General features: G+C 40.0%; 1 protein-coding gene across 2 annotated transcripts in view; it reads left to right on the top strand.

Annotated features, from left to right (window-relative positions):
- Positions 1 to 10,880, top strand: part of uhrf1 (ubiquitin-like with PHD and ring finger domains 1) — a 36,614-nt gene extending 25,734 nt beyond the window's left edge. For both annotated transcript variants that reach the window (XM_060845898.1, XM_060845899.1), the window contains exons 12-16: positions 3,154 to 3,291; positions 3,384 to 3,492; positions 7,065 to 7,225; positions 7,548 to 7,646; positions 9,745 to 10,880. In XM_060845898.1, coding sequence (XP_060701881.1) covers positions 3,154 to 3,291; positions 3,384 to 3,492; positions 7,065 to 7,225; positions 7,548 to 7,646; positions 9,745 to 9,891 — 654 coding nt within the window. In that variant the 3' untranslated portion in view covers positions 9,892 to 10,880. The remainder of the gene's footprint in view (positions 1 to 3,153; positions 3,292 to 3,383; positions 3,493 to 7,064; positions 7,226 to 7,547; positions 7,647 to 9,744) is intronic.
- Positions 10,881 to 16,264: the final 5,384 nt, after the last annotated feature.

Genomic DNA, 16,264 nt, shown 5'->3' with positions numbered 1-16,264 from the left:
GCCTAAATCCGCTACCTGGCATCCCAAATGACAGCCAGGACTAAGCAGTCCTCTTGATTATCAATAATCCATTACCTTCAACAGTCACTTTCTCCACCATAGACACACAGTGGCAGCATTGTATACTTTTTAACAGATCATCGCAGCACCTCACCATGGTTTCTTTTACAAGACCTTCCAACCCATGATTTCTAATATGTAGAAGGGCGGTAGACACATGGAAACAAGTTTCTCTCTAAGTGGCTCGTTAATGTGATCTGCAAACATTTGCTACTCCTCTGTTATTGGGTCAATATCCTTGAACTTTCTTCCTAACAGCATAGTATCTAGCGAGTTTTGAAAAGATTCGTAGCTCAGATTGAGTTTCTGGATGTGAAGTTTGCTTGCTGAGCTGGAAGGTTTGGTTTCAGATGTTTCATTACCATACTAGGTGACATCATCAGTGGACCTCTGGATGCGGGTCGTTAGCTGTCTTCCTGTTTGTCCTATGTAGTGTTTTGTGCAGTCCTTGCATGGGATTTTGTACACTACATTGGTTTTGCTCATGCTGGGTATCGGGTCCTTCGTTCTGGTGAGTTGTTGTCTGAGAGTGGCTGTTGGTTTGTGTGCTGTTATGAGTCCTAGTGGTCGGAGTAGTCTGGCTGTCAGTTTGGAAATGCTCTTGATGTATGGTGGTGTGGCTATTCTTTTGGGTTGTGACATGTCCTCGTTCCGTTGTCTTTCCCTTAGGCATCTGTTGATGAAATTGCGCGGGTGTCCGTTTTTGGCGAATACATTGTATAGGTGTTGTTCTTCCTCTTTTTGCAGTTCTGGTGTGTTGCAGTGTGTTGTGGCCCTTTTGAACAGTGTCTTGATGCAACTTCTTTTGTGTATGTTGGGGTGGTTGCTTTCATAGTTTAGGACTTGGTCTGTGTGTGGGGCTTTCCTGTATACCTTTGTGCTGAATTCTCAGTTTGGTGTTCTCTGTACCATCACGTCTAGGAATGGGAGTTGGTTGTCCTTTTCTTCTCTCTCATGAATCGGATTCTTGTGAGTGTGCGTTGATGATCCGGTGTGTGTTCTCTATTTCTGTGTTTTTAATGATTACAAAGGTGTCGTCCACATACCTGACCCAGAGTTTGGGTTGTATTTGCGGTAAGACTGTTTGTTCTAACCTTTGCATTACTGCTTCTGCTATGAGTCCAGAGATCGGTGAGCCCATGGATGTTCCGCTAATTTGTTCGTATATCTGGTTTTTGAATGTGAAGTGTGTTGTGAGGCACAGGTCCAGTAGTTTAAGTATGCCGTTTTTGTTAATAGGTTCAACGTCCTGTTGTCTATTCTTTATGTCCAGCAGGTTGGATGTTGTTTCTCTGGCTTGGGTTTTGTCGCTAGAGGTGAACAGTGCCATTACATCGAATGAGACCATGGTTTCTTCCTTGTCTATGTGTATATTTCTGATGATGTCCAAGAATTCTTGTGTTGATTGTATAGATTGTCTGGATCCGCTGATTAGGTGTTTCAGTTTCTGATGTAGTTCTTTAGCCAGTTTGTGTGATGGTGTCCCTGGTAGTGATACTATGGGTCTGAGTGGAATGTCTGGTTTGTGTACTTTAGGTAGTCCATAGAATCTGGGGGTGTTATTGCTTTCCGGTTTCATTCTTTGTCGGTCAGATCTGGTTATCTGTCCATTTTTTTGTAGTTTCCTCAGTGTGTTGTTTATCCTATTGGTGAGCTGTGGGGTGGGGTCAGATTCCCTCTTTTGGTAGGTGTTGGTATCTGCAAGTAGTTGTTGTGCCTTTTGGATGTACTCTGCTTTGTCCAGTATGACCATCATTCTGCCTTTGTCTGCTGGTAGTATGATTATGTTCTTATCGTTTCTTACTGATTTTAGTGCTTCTCTCTCCTTGGTGTTGAGGTTTGTCTTTTCCTTGTTATCAGAGGTACGATACTTTGTCTCACTGTTTGTTGTGTCTCTTCTGTCAATCCATTGTTCCTGAGTGTGCATTCCAGTGCTGCTAGGTAGTCTGCTGTCTTGGCGTCCCCATGGTTGTAGTTGAGTGCCTTGGCCAGTATTGTTCTTTCACTGTCTGTGAGCTGTCTGGGAGAGGTTTTTAACCCAGGTGTGTGTTGTGGTGTCCTCTTCGTTGTGTGTTAGTTTGGCCATATTTTCTTTTAGTGCTTTTTTTTTTGCGGTGTGTGTGGTCCTGTTCTGTACAATGGTGATGGACTTTTCTATGGTCCGGGTGGTTTTTGAAATTAACGATTTTTGGCGCGCAATTTCTTGTCTGTATTTGTCTGTATTCCACCATGTGTCAGATACAGACCACTAGTCAACAATTCACAAGCCAGGGACACAGCCAGACAGAACGGACTCAGGATGATCCAGGTAATGATTTCAGACGCTCACAACAGACTTCACAAATACAGACAAGAAATTGCAGTGAAATAATGTCCAAATGCATATTTGTTTGTGGGTGTTGGGATGATTTGCTTCTGTAGTTAAGTATTTGGTCCATATGTGTTGTTTTCTTGTCGACATTGGTTTGAAGTTGCCCATTGACTGTTAGCTCTACTGTGGCATCTGGGAATGGTAGTTTGTTGTTGTTCTCCTCCTTTTTAGTGAATTTTATGCCAATACGGGTATTATTGATGATCTTGAAGGTTTCCTCTAATTTATTTCATTTAGTGATGACAAAGGTGTTATCCATGTAGAAGACCCAAAGTTTGGGTTGGGTTGTTGGGAGTGTTGTTTGTTTGAGTTTCTGCATTACCACTTCTGCTAGGAGTCCTGATTTCAGCGATCCAATGGGTGTTCCGTTGATTTACTTGTAGGTTTTCTAAAGTGAAGTGGGTGGTGAGGCATAGGTTCACAAGCTTGTACCTACTCCTTACAAACTACAGTTGTTTAAGAAGAAAGCTTGCTATCACCTCATAAAGTACAATTATGCTTTGGGGAAAAAATGCTGGCTGAGTCATTCTCTATGTTCTGTGAACATATAAGATACGGCAGCATTCTGGTTCCTTTTTTTAGAATATTTAGTTACTGACTATGGTATTAGCCCGTAGTGTAGATGGTGATAGAACTTAAATAAAGGGGATTCCATGAGAAGTGACTTTTTGTTAAGTGGAGATCATAATTCTGGCATGCCTATCCTTGTGTTTCTGAAATAGGTGGTGAAATACTGGCCCGAGAAGGGAAAGTCTGGATTTTTGGTGTGGAGGTACCTGTTGAAAAGGGATGATGAAGAACCAGCTCCGTGGACCAAAGATGGGAAGGAGAGGATGAAAAAGCTAGGTTTAACTATGCAGGTTGTCCAATATTTTTTCACTTCGACAGCAAATTGTGATTTAGAGTAGCTTTGGTTGTGGAATGTGTTGCATTCATAAATTTTATCTGATAGTACCCTGAAGGTTACCTTGATTCACTTGCCAATAAAGAAAAAGAGAACAAAAAGCGAGATGATGATCCTGAGCCAACACCGAGCAAAAGGAAAAGAAAATCTGATACAGGTTTGTAGCTTTGATTTCTAAAGTTGGAGTACTCCAAGCTGTTGCTGTGTTTTCACTTGGCAAATATCCTACTGTTTAGCCTGGTGGAGCACTTCTGTTAATATATGTCCACAAAATGTAGACTTTGTTTTGCGTAGATTCTGACCGTAGGTGCTCCCTAGACCAAGTGTAATTGCAATGTCTCTGCATATTTAACTGCCTGTGGTTATTTATAATCATTTAATAAATCTTGCTAAAATTGAAGGACTTTATTGAGAAAACCTTTTTCTAAAGTTGAAGTTGAGGATGTCTTCAATATTCGGTTTTATACGTTTTTTAATGCAATAATAAAATGACACCTGAAATTTCAGATCACTTTGTTTTGGCACTTAAAGAAAAGTCGCTCAATTTTAAATTCACACTTTATAAAAAGGCATTTCTATGGAAGATTCGTTTTCAGACGTTTCGTCACCATACTAGGCAACATCAGTGAGCTCCATGAAAGGACTGTTACAATGACCCGCTTTCTATTTCTCTGTTATGGATTTCAGTTAGATTGCTCTGCTGGATCCAGAGGAATTACGACTTCAAATTGAGAAGGACAAGAGGAAAAGTGCATTTATTATGCACTGTCCCTCATTGCATTTTCAAAATTTATTTTCCATTTAAGGGATAGTAAATGAAAGCTACAGCGGTGTTCTAAATTTCTTGATTCATAATTCAGATGCCCAAACTAATCATTTTGATTGCATGGGTGGCAACTGTTACCATCTTGTTTTTCCATGAGCATACACGGTTAGCCTAAATGGTTTAAAGTGCAGAAAAATATTCCAGAATCGATGCTTTTATATACCTCCATCCGTAATATTCTGGATGAACATGCTGCATACACATGACATTTGTAGTCTCCCAATGACATTCTGAACAGTACAGGGATTTTAAATCCATACTAACCTTTGGAGAAATACAATTCTGAGAAATAACCATGTGTTGCGAAGGATTTAGAATGAAAATTAATAAGATTTTATTGCATAATAAAGATTGATACTTAAAACATTTCACTAGTTAAGGTATGACAGGTTAAACCTGTTAAAACTGTCTTTCCCATGGGTTCCAGAACTTATGAAGTCTTATTTTCTAGGTTCCTTGAACAGTCACAATTCACCACATCCTTGCACTTTAGTTTAACCATCTTAACTCAGTAACTATAACCTACATATAAATTCATTTGCAGTTTTAAGATTTTATTCATTTGCAGTTTTAACATCCCTTTCTGTCATGTCTATCGTGAATCAACTGATCTCTAAGTGCATCTTATATTGGCTTCTTACTGCAACTCCTCAACTCATGACAACTGACTGGCAATACCTTATGCAAATACTAACTTACTACCAAGTGTTTTGTTCATCTAATTCTATTGATAGGTGCATCTCAGCAAATGTCACAAGACAAATGCAAAAACTTCATTTTTGCATTCTTGTTATACACGCTTTGCAGATAGCTTTAAAATATTTAGCTCAATTTGTGTAACCTTGTCAACACAGCAGACTTCTAGTCACATGTTTGTTACTCTTCACCAATTGAAGAGTGCTCCTTCTTCTGTAAACAATCTGAGCTTAATTTGTATTTCCTATTAGGAGATCCTAAACACATCTGCTTCCTCATAACTAGACCTAAGGCTATTCTTATACCCAGTTAAATTTGCTGCATCTGCATCCCTCCAACTATTAGCTATATTCTAATTAATATGTTCAGATGTTATTACACATCTCTGAAGCAGGTGGGACTTGAACCAAGGTTGTGGTCCTGTTGCTGTGCCACAACAGTCCATCTCTTCTAACTGCTGAGATTTTCCTAATCAACCTGTTCAAAGATGATGTTGCAGACTGTTGGTGCAGATGGAACCTGAACTTGGGCCTCCTGGCTCGGAGGTAGAGATACTACCACTGCACCACAAAACCCCACCCTTCCAACTGAATTTTAAAAATCCAGCTTTTTTTTCTAATCAATCTGTTGAGATATTTTATTACGCACCTGGAACAAATGGAAATTGAACTTGGGTCTCCTGGTCCAGGGCTCGGGTCATAATCAATATGCCACAAGTAGGTCTTTTACTGCTTGTTTAAAATTTAACTTTTTTTTCTAACCAATCCGTTTAGAGATGTTAATATGCACCTCTGTATCAGTAGGACTTTCGGTTCTGGGGTAGGGACACCACCATTGCACCACAAGAAGGTCCCCTAACCGTTAAAACTGTAAACTTGTATCATTGACAGGTGTTCCGAGTACATCGAGTTATCAGCTCCCCTTCATCAATCAGCATTTAGCTTTTATTCTCCTTTCAGTTAAATAAAACATGGTGGAGCTAAAGTATGCAAATGTGTTTCTGCCTTCACTTCAAGTGTCATTATTGAAACTACATAATAGTATTTGGTAATTAAAAATATCTGAGTTCTCATCACCTTATTCACCTTATTAATTAGACAAATATACTAATGAGGTAAAAACTGCCTGTGGGTAATCACTCCAAGAACTATTTTTGTTTATACTTTGAAAACAAACTCACGAAGATGCGTAGTTTGTGTTAACAGAGTCCAAGCTGGGTGGTGATGTAGAAACAGAAGCACATAGACTTTCTTTGTGGAAAAAGTTTATTAAATCTTCTCAGTCTTGCAAATCTCATAAGTTCCCCAGTACCACAGCTATTTCCTAATTATGTATGTTCAAAGTCAATTGCTATCCAGCCCTTAGTTCATTTAGCCTTAACAATATTACCAAACCATATCAATGTGATTGACAAGACCGTAACAATTGAATATGAATAATCATGAGTATGAATTTGATTTACACCTTGTAGAATGTTGGAATTGTAATGTTTCTCATTGCTATTGTAGTTCTCTGTTTGGTTTGTTTCACAACCCTCCCTAATTTCAGCATGATAGCAAATTATTTGAAAATAATTAGGGTGGCACGGTGGCTCAGTGGTTAGCACCGCTGCCTCACAGCACCAGGGTCCCAGGTTCAATTCCAGCTTTGGGGGACTGTCTGTGTGGGGTTTGCACATTCTTCCAGTGTCTGTGTGGGTTTTCTCTGGGTGCTCTGGTTTCCTCCCACAGTCCAATGATGTGCGGGTCAGGTGAATTGGCTATGGTAAATTACCCAGAGTGTTAGGTGCATTAGTCAGAGGGAAATGGGTCTGGGTGGGTTACTCTTTGGAGGGTCGGTGTGGACTGGTTAGGCTGAAGGCCCTGTTTCCACATTGTCGGGAATCTAATCTAAATTACACAAATGCAGATTGATAAATTAGTAAGAGTGGTGAGGTTTATAGAATTTTTAGACTGAGAATTAACTTCCATGTTAGAATTGGATATATAGGTGAAAAATTGTAAGTTACTCAGCTGCTAAAACCCAAGTGAAAGCAAAGAATAGGAACTCCCATCAACCCCCACACCCTCTGCATGTGAGTGCACATGCCACCAAATTCTTTCTGGAAACATGACACATTTGGTGACCTTTTTTATTATCAAAGCCGCGCAATGTCTTCTGGTCTGATTCTTATATTTTTATATCTATCTTGGGAAATGCTTTTTCAGATGTGGACAGGTTTTCGTCAACCCCGTCACCAAAAGGCACTCCCAAGAAGCTGAAGGTGGAAGCATTCAAGTTGACAGCAGAGCAGAAAAAACTCATAAAAGATGATCAAGTTAACAAGAAAGTGTGGGATGAAGCACTGCTATCCCTTAAGGATGGTCCAGTAAGGATTGCATTCTGTTTCAAATTTTGTAATATAAGACTGGAATAATAGTGCAAATTTTCCCTTGACCTGGGGTCTTTTGATTACTGAATGCTTATCTTAAAGATGCTTTTTACAGTTTTCCAGATGAAATGGTCATAAGCAAGTGAAAGTAAATTTAACTTGTTTAGATTGCACCAGAGTTCATATACATTTTAAGGAGCTGTAGGAGAAAATACTGAACAATTAACTTCATGAATATGTGATATTTGTGAGACAGTGTGGATACGATCTGTCAATATTCCATGACAGTTAATCATTTGAAATGTTGTTTTTTTTCCAGAAATTTCTATCAAAATTGGAAGAAACATTCTTATGCATTTGTTGCCAGGAGGTAGTATTCCAGCCAATTACAACAGACTGTCAACACAATGTCTGTAAAGTAAGTACTCTAATTATTAAGTGAAGGTCACTTAACAAAACTAATTTCAGATCATTTTGACTGTTGAATTAGGTTTAGCCAACAGAGACCTGTAAAACATTTGTGATCAAATTGGTATCTTTTAGTGCAGCAGTGCTATTTTCAATTCAAAATTTATAGTTATTCATTCACAAAGGGCTTTTAATAAAACTAAAACTACTCACATAAAGAAAGCTATGATAAGTGGTCCCAAGAATAATATTAGACCCAGGAATTAAATGCAAGTTTTGTCAAGTATTTTGTCTTGTGACTATATGAAAGTTGAATTGGATACTGTTGTACATACAATTCGTGAGTTGAAAAGACAGACATTTGCCATTGAATTTATCAGTATTATTTGAGGAATAAACATATATTTTCTTTTCTATTTTTCTAAAACTGCAGATTATAATTTTAGCATCTGAAATGCTTTCCAAATGACCAATTTTCGTAGAGTCATGGAAGGGATAGATTTTAGCTTGGTCTTCTGCTTCCAGCTAGTCTAATCTCCGTATTTTCCTAAAAGCCTTGAATTGCTTTTATTTCCTTCACGAAATTTTTATTTAAAAATTCATACTCGAAATGAGGGCGACACTGGCTGGTTCCCAATTGCTCAGTGCAGATAAGAGCCAACATTACTGAGAGTCTGGATGAAATGTAAGCCAGACCAGATAAGGATGGCAATTCCTTAGACCCGTAATTCCATTTGTCATCGTGGGATGTGAACCCAGGTCCTCAGTCTCTGGATTGATAGTCTATCGATAATGCCACTAGGTCATTATCTCCCTGGCTTTATGTTTTGTAGCAATGTTATAATTGATCCTTACTTGAGCCTAGGTTTGAACAGTGACATCCCCATTGTAGATGTAGATTTTGTAGAAATTTTGAAGGGTATAGACCATTATCATCATTGTTTTAAGTGGAAGCTGAAAACCTTTCATTAGTGTTGACTGTATCTTTCATTTACTTTCATAAAGACTTGTTCCAACTAATTTTTCAAAAAACAAGTAATTCCCACCATTTTGCTGCATCTGAGTAATTTTGCCATCATTTCACACTTCCCTACGACATGCGACCATTTTCCTCCATTATTAGCTACAATTCATTCTTCCATTTGTCCCAAGGAAGCTGTATCTCAAGTCAACGTATGAGAGTTGGACTCCCTTATCTTTTGCAGTTTATTTCTTCCATCTTCCCAGTGACCCCACTGTCAACTATTGCCAGCAACACATACATCACTTGCTCCAGTCCTCCACATTCATAATGTGCTTTTATATACACCAAGAATTGCCCAGAAGATAAATTTGTCAACACTCTCCCTTGAACTGACTGATCAAAGCAGTCCAGATAACCAAAATCTTGCGTGTAATAAATTTGGGTTCTGCAGACTTGAAACTTGCACATATCCATTTATTGCCTTGTCACAAGTGACATTCTAGTTGTGCATTGCTTTTTTGTGAAACCTGTTCTCCAAAACTGGGGTGCTGGGAACAGTTTGCGAACATTGACTCAAGCACGATACTTTTATGAAATCAATTCATACAAACAGGAGCATTTAGAGTGTAAATGTAGGAATAACTATTGGTAAAAGAGTACAGTTGACCAATACTGCACAAGGAAGGCCCAAGTCTGATCCGCTTGTTAATAGAGAGTTGAAATCAAGATAGAAACTTGGGGGGAACAATAAAAGTGGGATAAGAAACTGCTGATGGCGATAATGCGTGGACACTTGTGTCATCCAGCTCAAACTACCAACCTCTCTCAACCACCTCTACTTTTTCTATTGTCTTGTCAATCCTTCAACATCTAGTAGTGGCTGAGTAAAATTTTCTAGCTCTGCTTGGAAATACTGAAAACGTTGCTTCCCAGATTTGCATCACAATTAGTTTTGTGTTGTATTTTTAGGATTGAAATTGTCTTTTATCCAGCCCTCCTGAATCCTAAGTAATTCCCTCCGAAACCTTAAAAGTGTATGAAGTCTGATCATTATGTGCTTTGAAAGGACACTTCTGTTGAAGTGATTGGTGAGTTGGTTGACATGATTTGCAAATTTGTTTATGGATTCTTACTTTACCCTTAGAGCTGCTTACAACGTTCTTTCAAGGCTGATGTGTACACCTGTCCTGCTTGCCGCTATGACATTGGCAAAAATTGCAACATGTCAGTGAACAAATGTCTGCAGACTCTTCTTACCCAACTATTTCCAGGATATGGTAATGGACGGTGATGCCTTTGTTTTCAGATTATTTCTTGCCTTTTTGTTGCTGATTATTTTTTAAAAGCATGGGTATTCTGGCCTGTGTAATTTGACTGGAGGAAAGATTGACTAATGAATCCAGGGTAACTGACTTTCTGTTCTGCAATCTTTCTGTATAGCACATATGAACTTCAAACTCTTTGTGCTTTTTTTTTGTTTTTAGTCTAGGAGCTTGTCTAGATGTGCAGACCGATATTATTGGTGTAACAAAAAATACTTTTAAAAATTACTACCTCAAAGTGGTGATAATTTTCTGGGATTTTCTTTGGCCAGTGTAGGTTCAGCTGAACATTGCCTATCTAGTCAGCCTTGATTCTCTTTGCTTAATAAATTAAGCCATCACTTAAGTGCCTTAGGCCTGTTGAAGGCTGGGCTGTGATTGACTTCCTAGCACTGATTTTGTTTTAAACTGCAAATAGCACATTTGTTGACAAACTTAGTTGTGCAAGTCAAAATTATTTTAACAGGGAACATACAGGTTTTTTGCTGTTTTTTTTATATAGAACAGTAACCTCTTATTTGTGGTCTTCATCATTTATTGATACTTTTTGAATTGTTAATGGTCTTTTTTCCACCCTGGTTAACTGTGAAAAGCAATCCTTTATTAATTGAAATTTGTGAAAGGGGGATGTAACCTGGGCAAAAGAGGACCTGCAACATATATGTTTGTACTTGTAAATTTATTTTTCATACAGGCACCCTCTTTCTCCAATGGCAATACCAAAGGATGCAGTATGGTACCTCAACATTGCATAGACATCATTGCATACGTGATTTAGGCTTTTATGGAGTTAGACCATACATAATCTAATTTGTTAATTCTTTTTATAAAATGTTGTTTAAGGGTGCTAAATCATTACTAAAAGGCTGTGGAACCTTGTGAACTTTCACAGATTTTTTTATCACTTGGTATATACTGTGTCTATATGCTGCCTTAAAATAAAGTTTCTTGCTTTTCACTCATGGTTTTATTTGTGTGAATCTCTGAAGTGCCAGCTTTGTGGATACTAATATCAAATATATCCTAGCCTACAATGAAAATTGGATAAGCTTTGTGATCTTGACCTCATTTTGTTTTGGATATTTAAGGTTTAATTATTTTCTTCTGACTCTGGATAAAGAATTTATGCAATATAAAGATGGCCTTTACTTTGAAGCCATCCAGGAGGGCATGTTGTCTTTTGAGCTATCATTGGGTAATGCACAAATCTTGCCAGGGTAATATGTGCTTTGCTGCAATTGTAGTACCTATCATCTACTTCTCATTGCACCAGAGCTGGAACATGCTGGGATATAGTTCCTGCATTGTGCACTAACCTTATATATTGTGGGACAATGTGCACTATTTCTTATAAGATATCAAGTAGTTCTCCATTTTCATTTCTCTTTTTAAAAGTTTCGAAGCAAGTATTATAGTACTTATTTCACCTCTCCCTATAGCTCAAATTCTCCAACCCTGGCAGTAGAAGCTTGCTTCAACTTGCTTTCTAAAATCCACAAACAGGACTGCCTTGGGCAGACCTGCTGTTTTTCTCGGTTCCTGCCCCACACAACTCACCTCTTCCTACCTTGACTCGATCTTTTCTCCTTGGTTCAGTCCCTGCCCACATACAACTGCAATTCCTCTGACACTTTATGCCAATTTCAGAACTTCCAGTTTGCGGGCTCCAGCCACCACCTCTTTACGATGGGTGTGCAATAGCCTTATACATCCATCACCCACCAGGATAATTTCAGGGCTTTCTGCTTCTTCCTGGAACAAAGCCCTGAATCGTCCCCATCCACCACCAACTTCCTCTACCTGGCCAAGCTTGTCCTCATCCTGAGCAACATTTCTTTGAATTCCTCTCATTTCCTTCGCGTTAGAGGGGTGGTGAAGGATGCCTGTATGGGTGCCAGTTATGCTTGTCTCTGTGGGGTATGTGGAACGTTTCTTCTAGTCCTACTTCAGCCCGCACTCCTCCTTTCTCCAGTATGTTGATAATATCATTCAGTGCTGCTTCCTTTTCCCGTCTTAAGTTGGAAATGTTTATTTATTTTTGCTTCCAATTTCCATCCTGCTCTCACCTTCATCTGGTCTGTTTCTGACTCCACCTTCCCTTCCTGTTTCCACTTCTGGGATAGGCTGGCCACCAGTATCCACTATAAACTTATCGACTCCCACAGTTACCTTAACTACACTTTCTCACACCCTCCTTCTTATAAAGACTCTATTCCATTCTTTATGTTTCTCCATCCCCTTTGCATCTGTTCCAATGATGCCAACTTCAACAATGGAGCCTTCAAAATGCCCACCTTCTTCCTCAACCAAAGATTCCTCAGCATCATTGTTGACAGGGCCCTCACTTGGGTCTGACCCATTTCTCACACTTCAGCTCCCATTCCCTCTCCCTCCTGCAACAGTGATAAAGTCCCCTTTGTCCTTACCTCCCGTCCCTCCAGCATTTACATCCAGAAGATTGTTAGCCACCATTTCCGCCACCTCCGGCGAGATGCTATCACCAGACATGCATTCTCCTCCTCTCCCTTGTCAGGCTCCTGCAGGGACCATTCCATCTGGGACCCTTTTCCTTTACCTAATGCATACCCATGACCCCACAGCCTCATAGCACCTTCCCTTGCAACCATAGAATGTGTAACACCTTCTGTTTACTTCCTCCCTCCTACATTCTCATAAAATCATTTGAGTGACAAACAAAAGTGGACCCAGCACCAATCTCTGAAATACTGCTGGTCACAGCTTCCAATCCAATTAACAACCCTCTACCACCCATCTGTCTCCTACCATCAAGCTAATTTTGTATCCAATTGGCAAGCTCTCCCTGAATAATTTCTTCAGCCAGAGAAGTGGTGTTGAATTCATTGCCACGGAGCGCAGTGGAGGCCAGGACATTAAATGTCTTCAAGGCAGAGATTGATAAATTCTTAATCTCAACAAGGGATTAAGGGATACGGGTAAGTGATGTTGAAATGCCCATTAGCCATGATTGAATGGCAGAGTGGACTTGATGGGACGAATGGCCTTACTTCCACACCTATGTCTTGTGGTCTTACTAATCAGTCTAACATGCAGAACCTCGTCAAAGGCTTTACTAAAGTTCATGTAGACAACATCAACCGCTTCGCTCTTGTCAATCTTACTGGTTACTTCCTCAAAAAACTTGGATTGGTGTGTGAGATACTATTTCCCTCACACAAAGCCATTTGGGAAATTGTATTTCTAACCTTAATTCGAATGTTTGACAAACATTAGAAGCAACTAATAAGTGGAAATTGATGTTATAGGATTGGGTTTCCAAAAAATGTTTGGGGGACAAAAAAATTTCAGATTCTCAACTGCAACATGCAAGGTGCCACAAAGATCAGTCCTGGGGTTTCAGCCATTTACATTCTAAAATAATGACTTTGATGAATAGACTTGGTACATGTAGCCAAGTTTGCTGATAACAAGTGGAGATGAAAGTTTAAGACACAGAATCTGCAAGGGGATTGTAGGCTAAGTGAGTGTATAGAAGTGGGAAATATAATATTGGAAAATGAGTGATTATTCATTTTGTAGGAAAAATGAAAAAGCAGAATAGTGAAAGGCTATAAGGGGGATCTGGGTGTTCTCACGTGAATCAAGTTAATATCAAGGTATAGCAAGTAATTTGAAAGACAAATCGAAAGTTGGTATTTGCAAGGGAGTTGAAGTATAATACATGATAGTCTCAGAGCTATAGGAGGGATTGGTGAGATTGCATTTGAGTATTGTGGACAAAGTGAGGACTGCAGATGCTGGAAATCAGAGTCTAGAGTGTAGTGCTGGACATGCACAGCATGTCAAGCAGCATTCGAGGAGCAGGAGAATCGACGTTTCAGGCATAAGGCCTTTCTGATGAAGGGATTATGCCTGAAATGTCGATTCTCCCTATCCTCAGATGCTGCCTGGCCTGCTGCACTTTTCCAGCACCACACTCAACTTTAAGAGTATTCTGCATGATTTTATTCTTGGTGAACTGTATATTTATATTAGTTTAGAGAAAACTTACTAAGCTCATTGATAGAATAAAGGGGTTATCTTATGAGGCAAGATTGAGTAATTTGTACCTATTCTCATTGGAGTTTAGAAGAACAAGAAATGATTTGATTGAAGCATAAGATTCTTTTGCCTATAGATGGCAACAAGTGGCCATGAGTATGAACAAATGTGCACATAGAAGTCTGCATCCTGGACGGCTCAAGGGAAGCTACCTCCAGTGTCAAAAGGACTAAAGATATTCTACACTCAGTTTACTCAGTGCTTCATGCCATGATGAATGTGAGTATTGTAAGGTTGCTGCCACTGCATTGGATTGCAGTGGTTGGGAAGTCAGCTGCTAGGCATCTCTGTCATGTAGTAGTAAAAAGTGAGGTCTGCAGATGCTGGAGATCAGAGCTGATGAAGGGCTCTAGCCCGAAACGTCGAATTTCCTGTTCCTTGGATGCTGCCTGACCTGTTGTGCTTTAACCAGCAACACATTTCATCTCTGTCATGTATACAATTAGAGTTATAGAGATGTATAGCAAGGAAACACCCTTCGGTCCAACCTGTTCATGTCGACCAGATATCCCAACCCAATCTAGTCCTACCTGCCAGCACGCGGCCCATATCCCTCCAAACCCTTCCTATTCATATACCCATCCAGATGCCTTTTAAATGTTGCAATTGTACCAGTCTCCTCCACTTCCTCTGGCAGCTCATTCCATATACGTACAACCATTTTATATCTTTCTCACCCTAAACCGATGCTCTCTAGTTCTGGACTCCCCCACTCCAGGGAAAAGACTTTGTCTATTTATCCTATCCATGCCCCTCATAACTTTGTAAACCTCTATAAGGTCACTCCTTAACCTCCGCTCCAGGGAAAACAGCCCCAGCCTGTTCAGCCTCTCCCCATAGCTCAAATCCTCCAACCCTGGCAACATTCTTGTAAATCTTTTCTGAACCCTTTCAAGTTTCACAACATCTTTCCAATAGGAAGGAGACACAATTGCACGCAATATTCCAACAGTGGCCTAACCAATGCCCTGTACAAGCTGCAACATGACCTCCCAACTCCTGTACTCAATACTCTGACCAATGAAAGAAAACATACTAAATGCCGCCTTCATTATCCTATCTACCTGCGACTCCACTTCCAAGGAGCTATGAAACTGCACTCCAAGGTCTCATTGTTCAGCAACACTCTCTAGGACCTTACCATTAAGTGTATAAGTCCTGCCAAGATTTGCTTTCCCAAAATGCAGCACCTCACATTTGTCTGAATTAAACTCCATCTGCCACTTCTCAACCCATTGGCCCATCTGATCAACATCCTGTTGTAATCTGAGGTAACCCTCTTCGCTGTCCACTACATCTCCAATTTTGGTGTCATCTGCAAACTTACTAACTGTATCTCTTATGCTCGCATCCAAATCATATATGTTGCAAAACTGACACCACAGCTTTCAGACATCTGCCAAGGTTCACACTTGAACATAAAAGGAGCTATAACAGTCAGTTGCTTGGCCAGCATAACTCACTGACCTTTCATCACAACTTTTCACCAAGGTTTGTATAGGACAAGGTCACAAATGTAAAATATCACCTTTTGAGCGCAGCCTGTGTGATATACTTGCTTGGCAGGTTTGTTGGCCCAATCAGGTTTCAACATTAACATTCCTTGTGCTTGATTATGAAGGGGCTTAGTAACGAAAGAAGTTTGCATCCACTTGAGATTGAAGGAAGAAATGTGCCATGCCAGGTTTACACTTGGGGAGGGAGTGTCACTTAGCTCAATTGGCTGGATGGCTGGTTTATGATGCAGAGTGATGTTAATAGTGTGGATTTATCTCCTTCATTGGCTGAAGTTATCATTAAGGACTGTCCTTCTCATCTTCCCTGATGTGAAATGATCAGGTTAAACCACCACTAGTTATCTCTCTCTAATAGGGGGGGTGGGGGGGTACTCTATGGTTTGGTAGGACTACAATAACTTTATCTAAACATTTTTACACTTCATATGTATAGGGAAACCTCTATTATCCGAACTAGATGGGCTGGCACTTTTCCGTTTGGATAATTGATTATTCGGTTAATCGATTAAGTAACTTTCCAATGGGGTTTGGAGTTTTTAAAATCTGCTCCCTGTTCAGGAGATTGCAGCAGCACACAGCGAGTGAGCCCCCACCCCTGAAGCCCCCTACACTGTACCGCTGCCCCCAACCCCATGCAACACCTCCCCCCGCCCCCAACCCCGTGCAATACCGCCCCTTTGCCTCCAACCCCATGCAACACCTCTCCCCTCCGCCCCAATACCTCCACCCACACTGCCTTTGTGGG

Source organism: Hemiscyllium ocellatum, chromosome 28 (assembly GCF_020745735.1).
Source record: "Hemiscyllium ocellatum isolate sHemOce1 chromosome 28, sHemOce1.pat.X.cur, whole genome shotgun sequence".
Taxonomy (NCBI): domain Eukaryota; kingdom Metazoa; phylum Chordata; class Chondrichthyes; order Orectolobiformes; family Hemiscylliidae; genus Hemiscyllium; species Hemiscyllium ocellatum.
The sequence above is the reverse complement of the archived record's forward strand: the minus strand, read 5'-3'. Positions and strand labels throughout refer to the sequence as shown.